The sequence below is a fragment of the Nelumbo nucifera genome, chromosome 5 (genome assembly GCF_055504915.1).
Source record: "Nelumbo nucifera cultivar China Antique chromosome 5, China Antique-T2T, whole genome shotgun sequence".
In the NCBI taxonomy this organism is placed as follows: domain Eukaryota; kingdom Viridiplantae; phylum Streptophyta; class Magnoliopsida; order Proteales; family Nelumbonaceae; genus Nelumbo; species Nelumbo nucifera.
Genome location: NC_142653.1, coordinates 9858135 through 9867220, shown reverse-complemented (window position 1 = coordinate 9867220; position 9086 = coordinate 9858135). Strand labels below are relative to the sequence as shown.

At 42.8% G+C, this 9086-nt stretch overlaps 1 protein-coding gene across 1 annotated transcript; it reads left to right on the top strand.

The window, feature by feature from the left end:
* Positions 1-2144: 2144 nt before the first annotated feature.
* LOC104607017 (putative beta-1,4-xylosyltransferase IRX14H) lies at positions 2145-9040 on the top strand. The gene is made up of 3 exons (XM_010272512.3): positions 2145-3441; positions 3549-4106; positions 8402-9040. Exons 1-3 carry the CDS (start codon positions 2672-2674, stop codon positions 8619-8621), a joined length of 1548 nt encoding a protein of 515 aa, XP_010270814.1. The 5' UTR covers positions 2145-2671; the 3' UTR covers positions 8622-9040.
* The last annotated feature ends 46 nt before the right edge of the window (positions 9041-9086 follow it).

The window sequence follows — 9086 nt, the reverse complement described above, 5'->3', positions numbered from 1 at the left end:
AGTGGCACGTCTTTTTCAAATTTGAAAAAACGCCCGCTTTCGCGCCCCCAAGTGGCGCGCCCCTTTTTTTTGAAATTTCGAAGCAAAGCGCACGCACCGCCGCATCTAGCAACATTTAGACAGGCCAACACGCTTCCCGCATAAATGGACGCTCGAAGAAACCCAAGGAACCCTAACAACGCACCTCGCGCCAGCAGAACCAAGGTTCAAAGTGCAGGACAAATCTACCTGACACCTTGCGAACTCCCCGCGCCCGGGCAAGACCTTAGCACCAGGAGTGGGGGGCAATTGATGAAGGAAGATTTGGCCCGACCTCGCAAATCATGGCACGTGGCAAAAAAGGCAAGCAGCTCGGCACTCAAGACAGCATACCGAGGGTACAAACGCCAAAGGGATGGGACCAACAAGAGGCCCGAGCTCCCTGCTTAGTACTCGAGCTCCCTACTTAGAGCTCGAACTCCCTAGCAAGAGGCCCGAGCTCCCTACATCGAGCTCGAACTCCCTAGCAAGAGACCCGAGCTCCCTACTTAGTGCCCGAGCTCCCTACTAGAGTTCGAACTCCCTAGCAAGAGGCCCGAACTCCCTACTTAGTGATCGGACTCCCTGCGAGGAGCCCGGACTCTCCCCTTTTGACCCCGAGTCACACAAAGCAGGGACCCGAACTGGCCCGCCTTATGATAGTTCGGGGCCTCCCCTTATCCGAACTCGAGACTTTGCCTCACGCACCGCTCCAGGCACTTCGCTCCCGGAGCATTGAACTGGACGAACCACGCCGTACCTGACACCGAAGGAGTCCGTATCCAGGGGCGGCGCACCTGACTGACTTGGGATCTGACGCTTGACGGCCGCATTTCCAATGGCCAACGGCCACCGTCACCTGTCACCACTGCCTCCACTTACAAAGACGGCTCCGACAAAAGGAGCAGTGACGGTTCTGTCCCTGTAGAGGCGATGATGCCCGAACTGGCAGAAAGCACGGAAATACTCATTCCCGATCTGACAGGAGTCTAGGAGTGAGTGCGCGAGGTGGTTATAAAAGGCTCTCCACCTCCAAAGAGGAGGTATGCAAATTTTGCGCTATCTAGTTTATCTTGCCTTTGAAGAATTCTAACTTAAGCTTTGGAGCCTCTACACCGGGTTCTCCCCGGAGCTTCTTCATCTCCCCTGTTTCAGGTCCCCCGCTACTTGATTCCGAGGCAAGGTCGTTGACAGCTAAGACCAGGCGGATTGCGCATCATCAAGAATAACCTAGGCATTTATTGGGTCCGATTTTCAAGAAAAAATATTTCTGTTGTGTATGCAGTGAACAATACTATGCTGTTTGGTAAACTGATTTTCATGTATATACTGACAGGTAAGCGCCAATCAGTTAACCCTTGGGGAAATGATTCACTGATGCATGAAATGTCAAATTACATCGGTGAGGTCCCAATTTATAAGATATGTCCGATTTTTCAATAAACACCTGAACCAAACAATAAAATATATAGGCATTTGTTGAAACGCCTTCGAGAATCCAATATGACACCATTTTTTTGAAAACGGCGACTGTTCCAAACATCCCCTAGCCAGAGCCGAGAGGTGTTATATCAGTTATTTTGCTACCGGTAGGTGTTCCAAGTTTGTTTTCGTCGCTTTTACTCTAAAAGCTATAGAACGTGACAGAACACCTATTTGACCAACCCTAGTCCCAACATCACATTTGGTGGGGAGTGTCTCGGAACGCCAAATGAAAAGAAGCAAAACGTTGAAACAACACCTACCTGATACCCCTCTCTCTCTCTCTCTCTCAGCGAGATTGTTCCAATTGTCCCAAGGTCGCCAAATCACCCTTTACTTGACAGTTTGTAGGCCAGTAGCCCTCTTCCACGTGGCTAGAGAGTCCGGAAAGAGGACATGAGATGACGTTTTCCTCGACTACAAATTTCAAACTATTGGATTCCGGCGATGGTCCAATGTTTTTTACTATGATATGATTCGTCTGAGATTGCTTACAAACGACATTTTCTTATTTGCGAATTGACTGTTTTGTCCTCCAACTTCCCAAACTATCCGGAAATATTTTCCTTTCAGTACTTCAATTCCATAATCAAAGGGGACTTTTTCGTAATTATATATTATAAAAAATAAAGGGCACACCACCCACCAGGCCACCATTGGTCCAACTATTTTTATTATGAAAAAACGGGGGATTCTTCGAAACCAAGCTCCTGTCCGAAATCAAAGCACCAACCCAGTCCCAGCTAGCCGCTGGGCCCCGAAAATACCGACCGGAGGTCCGATGTTTCTCTCACCTCCCTCTTTCTCTCTCCCTAAACTAAAATTCTTTGTGAATGAAAGAAGAAACCAGACAATCAAGCAATTCATCATTCGTAAAACCTAAGAAATCTGTGTGACTAAACAACATTAACAACCCATAAGTAATAAAAAGAGGAGGGTTGATCTGTGTTTCTGCTAATCTTATTCATTCCTAGTGATGCTTTTTTCGTCTATCTTCTAAAATTCCAAACAACCGAAAGGAACGCCGTAACAGAAACAAATACAACAGCAAAAGAAATACCCTCTGGCCCCAACTTAACCCGCTGGAACCCACCGATTTCCTTTCCATTTCCGTCCATTCCTCCCCGGCCCCTATCCTGTCTTTCTGAGTTGCAACACAGATACAACCCAAATGAAGCACCTGGTGTTGCAGCAGCAGAACTGCAACACCCGCCGGAGCAACAGCTTCAGAACTTCTGGTTCGCTTGACTCCTCTGTTGACGGTACCTTTAAATCTCCGGCGGCACTCTTCTGGTTAGTCCTCCATGGTCTCTGCTGCCTCATCAGCCTCGTTTTGGGCTTCAGGTTCTCTCGTCTTATCTTCTTTCTCCTCTTTTCCACAAACACTACCACCACCACCACTACTAATCACTACACTGTACCGGCGCTCCTCCGAACCACCAGCGATACTGCGCAAACCCTAACGCTCCAGACCCCTTCTCTCTCCCCTCCGATCTCGATTACCGACACGCCGTCGAACCGAACAAGTACTACCACTACCAGCAGCCGCGTCGTCGTCGGCCGTCATGGGATCCTGATCCGTCCATGGCCTCATCCTAATCCCGTCGAGGTTATGAAGGCGCACCATATAATTGAAAGAGTTCAGAGAGAACAACGGCTTCAGTATGGAATTAAGAACCCAAGACCTCTGATTGTTGTTACCCCCACCTTTGTCCGAACCTTCCAAACCCTTCACTTGACCGGTCTCATGCATTCACTGATGCTCGTTCCCTGCGATCTAACTTGGATCGTTGTCGAAGCCGGAGGGACTTCTAATGAGACCGCTTCTCTTCTTGAGAAATCAGGACTTCGTACAATCCACATTGGCTTCGAAGAAAGAATGCCAATTACTTGGGAGGCTCGACACCAGATGGAAGCTCGGATGCGGCTTCGTGCCTTGAGGTAAATTCATCGGTTCTTTACTTGTTTCAGTTGTTCTCTCTTGTTTGAGATTTATTTTTTCTTCTCTTGGGAAGCCACTTTGATTATTAGGCTTGCTGTTATTACAGAGTCGTGAGAGAGCAGAGATTAGATGGAATCGTGATGTTTGCCGATGATAGTAATGTGCATAGCATGGAGTTATTTGATGAGATCCAATCAGTTAAATGGATCGGTGCTGTTTCTGTTGGAATTCTTGCTCATTCTGGGAATTCGGATGATTCATCCTCTTTGCCTCAGAAGCAGGAGGATGAGGAGAATTTTCCATTGCCTATTCAAGGCCCGGCTTGTAATTCGTCTGGCCGATTGACTGGCTGGCATACCTTCAATTCCCTACCGTATGTCGGCAAGAGTGCCACTTACTTTGATGATAGGGCAACGGTGCTTCCTAGGAAGTTGGAGTGGGCTGGGTTTGTTTTGAACTCCAAGTTGGTTTGGAAGGACGTTGAGGATAAGCCAGAGTGGGTTCGGGATGTAGATACGTTGGCTGCGGATGGAGAGGACCTTGAGAGTCCTCTGTCTCTTTTGAAGGACACTTCTGTTGTTGAGCCTCTGGGTAATTGTGGGCGCAAGGTTCTGCTGTGGTGGCTCCGAGTTGAAGCTCGTTCCGACAGCAAGTTTCCTCCTGGGTTAGTTTTCTTCCCACTGATGTTGTTCTTTAAATTTTACTTGTTCTCCATGATCCTGTATTTAATTACTTAAATTCCTCCGATCTGATTCTGCTAGTAATTGATTATATGAACTGTTTGACTAGCCTTTTTGGTGCTGATAGCCTTTTCCATTGGATCTGATGACTAGCCCTTTTGTAAAATGAAGTAGTCGTAGACCAAATCACATTCTTTTAAGATTGTAGCATTTGGAGGAGGGGGGGGGAGGTTCATTTTATGCAAGTGTTGAATGTATTAATGTTTTCTGAATATGAATGGGAAAGTGCTGAAGAAACCAAGGTCCAAAAATAACCTCTTTAGTTCATTCATTGAGGGCCATTTCCCAATGGTGGTCTTGGCTATCTGGGGTCTTAGGAAGGGTAGATTGAATATGAACCTAGTCTCAGACTTAAACCCACATTCTCATACTTGTCAGTAATTACTCAGACAGTAATCCCCCTCTAAACGTAACTGAAATCAAAGTAGAAGGGCGATTCTTCTCTGCAAATACTATTAAATGGTTAGGGCCGAAGGAAGGCAGCCCTTGGAGGCTGGCTCACTACCTGACAGAGGCTAGAGCCTAGAGAAATATTGGGCTCCTTGTTTGTAAATCTTATTTGTATTGCTAGGGAGTTAAATTATATAGCTTATAGTTTGGCTAAATCTGGTGTCCACAGGGAAGCTTTGTATAGTGATGGGATTCTGCCTATGTAACCCCTGAGCTTTGCTTTATTATGCTTCTTTCTGTATGTCATCCCATGTACCTATTATTCTATAAATGTAATCAGTTACTCTTTTCTTAAAAAAAAATCAATGTAGAAGGGGGTTAAATTCCTATCTTTTCCTTATCTAAACCTTTAATCATGCAATCTTCCTTACAACTCTAAACATACTGAATTCTTTGTGCCTTTCATTTTAGTTGCAGTCAAAGCCAGAATGAAATGTCAAAATTTCAAAAACTTAGACAAGATTCAGAACCTTGTCTGGCATAAAGAAAGCCAAACTGTGCTTTTTTAATCTCTTTTTTCGTACCAGGGATAGTGATAATGTGATATTCTTTTTGTTGTTTAACAAGCTGTTCATCCCTGTGTCATATTGTTTAGAATGATGCCAAAGGTTGTAGATTCTGGTGGTTGTAACTGATGTCTACTTTTTGTTTTGGTGATCAGATTGGCTGCCCACAGAGCGGGCCCCACGGGCAGCCCACAGTCCATCCCCTCCGTGCACTGGGAACATCTTCCGTGCTTGTCATGGGGAGATATTCCCAATGCATGGAAGGGGATGGGCTGTGGAACACCCGGGGTGCACTCTGTGGGCAGCTGATTCCGTCTCCTGTTTTTGCTCCTAGGATTTGTTGTACATTTGTGTTCAAGTATATCAAATAATAGGTACTTAGGCAGATCTCTCTTGTACATTTGTGTTCAAGTATATCAAATAGGGCAGGATTTGTTGCTTTAATAAGTTGACTCCATAGATAATTGCTAAATTCAACTGATCTGTACAGAACACAAGTCAAATGTAGAATTTGTTGAGTTCATTTCTGAGGCAACTCTGAAAAAGGTGTTGATTTGTGAGTCAAAGACAAAAAGAACATGAAGATAGACTAGAAAGGGATAAATTTTTCTAGAGATTTAACTATGCTCTTTATCAAACCAATTTTATCAGCTTCAGGTTTTCTAAATGAAGCAAAAACAATCAATAATTCCATAAAAATTGTCCCTTACAACTCAAAAGTCATTTGTTCTTCCGTTTCTTTTTGTGTCATTTGTTGAAATAAATATGTTTGTCCTTGGAATTAGAGCACTGTAAATGAAGTATTGTGCTACTGGAGTATCAGAAAACACATGCAAATCAAACTTGTAATAACATTTATGTCATGGAACCTAATCTAGGCCATTGAAAGCATGTTCGTAAAATAGTGTGGTAGCCGAGATGAGGATGTTTGAGATAGATGAATAGCAACACTAGGATGGATGGAATTGGAAATATTTGAAATTTCCAGGAACCTAGGACAGACGCTAGAGGTGAGAGGATCAGTGAATTGGCTAAAATGGGTTGGTCATATAGGTAGCGGATAAACAATTGCTCCTCTGGTAGAGAACGATCTAGTGCAAGTTGAAAACTCCAAAAGAGCCAGGAAGCTAAGAACAATTTTCTGAATTGCATCCACCTTTTTTTTGTTTTTTAATTGTTTTAGACAAAAAAAAAACATTAGAGCCCCAGAGTTGCAAGACTTTACAAAATATATAAAAAACCAATTATCTCCTATAATAAAACCAAGAAAAAGATCTATCAAAAAAAGATCTCGCACCATCGGAGACTCCATGATAATTCTTAGCAATCTTCAGATGTAAAGTCTCCATTCGCACCATAAACTATCACAGCTAAAAGTATCCAAAAGGTTCTTCCATAAACCCATAGCCATAAATCTCCAAAATTAAGCTGGGCCTATAAGACTGAAGGCATCATTATATATAACTCCAAGAGCCAGAAACAAACTGGCTATACCTCTATTCCTTAGAGGTAATGGAAGAAATAGGTGGTCTATAGAAACCCCTTCACGTACAGAGCAAGCAAACAGAAGGAAATTACCCAATATGGTGATATGATCTTTTGTAAGGATAAAGTTCTAAATGGCATTCCAGAGAGAAAATTGGTTGGATGAATTTGTAAAGCACCAGTTCAGGATGGAAAAGGGATGGAAAGAGAAGCAATAAAAAGTCAAAGTGGGATCTAACCATGAAGATTCCTTTTTGGTATTGTTAAAGTTTTCATTCTAGAACTCACAAGAGGGTGACTTTAATTTTAAAGGGATAGATAAAAGTTGAAGTGTTATTTGAAGCTTTTACTCCTTTACCACTCAGGTATGATCCTTGATTTGGTTAGGGGGTGCCCAATATGAAGATAAGATAACCTACATCCTTTTGTAAGAACATATTTCTAAAATTCGTTTTTCAGATGCGAATCTTAAAGTTCATTTCTTCATTTGATGGCAATTGATAACATAATGTTGTTGCTAACTTAGCATGATAAGACCATGATTTCAGCCCTTGGATTCAGGCGTTGATGTCATTTTCTAATATCCTAAAGCTGATATCAAGTTGACTGCAATGTCTTTGACCTAATGAAGATTCTGTTTAAGAAGGGAATTAAGCTTGAAGTAGGAGGTTAATCGAGGATTAAGTTATGGCAGGATGTGTTATGTGAAAGTCATCCTCTCAAAGAGAGATTTCAAACTCTGTTTGAAATTGTGCATAATAAGGAGTGCTTGGTGTCGGAGGTGTTCTCACAAGAAAGGGGCAGGAGATCGGTGTCCCACTCTTAGACGGTATCTGAATGAATGGGAATTAGAGCAATTGGTGGAATTAATGCAAAATTTAATCACGGAGGCTGAACAGAACAAGAAGTGACAAAAGAGTTTGGGTGGGGGAGAAATCAGGTTCTTTCACAATAGTCATTCTATGACAGAGTGTGTTGTGAACTGAGGAAGTGTTTACCAGTGGGTGGGGGAGATTGGTGTCCCACTCTCAAAATAGCCTTTTTTTTGTAGCAATGCTGGGGAAGTGTTTACCAGCTGAAAATCTGGTAACAGAGGGATGATAGTGGGACCTAGCAGATGTGTAATGTGTAGTGAAGACTCTGAGGGGGTGGACCATTTTATTATTCACTGCATGTTTGCAAGGGAGCTGTGGTTGAAATCTTTGAGGCTGTTTGGAGTGCAGTTGTGCTTTCCAAAAGATATCAAGGCTTTGCTATGGCCCTTGGTCGCCCCAATGCCTCAAACTTTCCTACAATCCCCACTTATATTGTTAAATTAAGATTAATTTTCTTTATGGTTGCCCCCCCTATCCATGTTTATTTGTTTTTGCCCCCCTTCCCCCAAAAAATAATAAATAAGTAAATAAATAAACAAATCATGTCTCCAGCCTTGGCTATGGAGCTGGCATGGGTTGTCTAGAAAAGGAAGCCGTAGTAATGTGGTCAATTTAGACGGAGAGAAAGAGAGGGGGGATTTTTTTTTTTGAAAATAAATATAATACTGAAGATAGAGTAATGAATGGTTTTTGGGGAAGAATGTACTCTTGGGTAGCAGTACAATACTTTGATCTAACTTTTATAATGTGCACAGAAATCAAAACAAGTATCCGCTTTGTATGAGATAGATAATACACCACTTTACCCTAAGAGGTTCCTATCTTTTGGTTGAAGTCTATGAAGAAGTATTACATGCATCATGGTTGTGTTTCTCTGATATTACGAGTTACTAATGTATGCAGATGGATAATTGATCCTCCATTGGAGATCACTGTTCCTGCAAAACGCACGCCCTGGCCAGATGCGCCACCAGAGCTCCCGTCTAGTGAAAAGATGAATGACGTCCAAGAATACACAGTAAAACATCCCTCCAAGACAAGTCGGGTTTCCCGTAGCAAGAGGAAGCATGAATCAAGGATAGCAGATGTACAAGTTTCTGGGAGGAATGCGGAAGGAAACTGATAGCCAGAACATCCCAAGTGTTTTTACTGCCGTCGGAAGTTGAGATCCGAGGTCATCATCTGTTTGAACATAATATCGAAATCTAAGAAAGCGCTTAATATGGTGGTATACTGCGGTCTTCCAGAGTACACTGAAAGAAAGGCGCTTAATACAGTTGGGCGTGGACATGCATTATGGGCTTTCCCTCTATTTTTGAAATTTAGAGTTTTATTTTGGTGACTTGTCTTGTGAAAGAGGTGTCTCCGTTCCACATCGGTTGCATCCACTGCCTAAGCAAAGCTTGTAATGAATGTGTTTTGAATCTTTATACAAGAACTTGAGACGATAGGAATTGTTGTTTTTCTGTTCCTATCTCAGATAACTGGACACCGGCACCATATCATGATGTAATAAAAAAATGTTCTTTTTTTTTTTTTTTACACAGGAGGGTTGATATGCTATGCTTCTACTATTGATCTGTAAACA

What these genes read in the sequence shown, in the direction of transcription:
- LOC104607017 (XM_010272512.3), top strand. Translation starts at nt 2,672, where the DNA reads ATGAAGCACCTGGTGTTGCAGCAGCAGAACTGCAACACCCGCCGGAGC. An exon ending in ATGCGGCTTCGTGCCTTGAG is followed by an intron (nt 3,442 to 3,548) that starts GTAAATTCATCG and finishes CTGTTATTACAG; the next exon opens with AGTCGTGAGAGAGCAGAGAT. An exon ending in GACAGCAAGTTTCCTCCTGG is followed by an intron (nt 4,107 to 8,401) that starts GTTAGTTTTCTT and finishes TAATGTATGCAG; the next exon opens with ATGGATAATTGATCCTCCAT.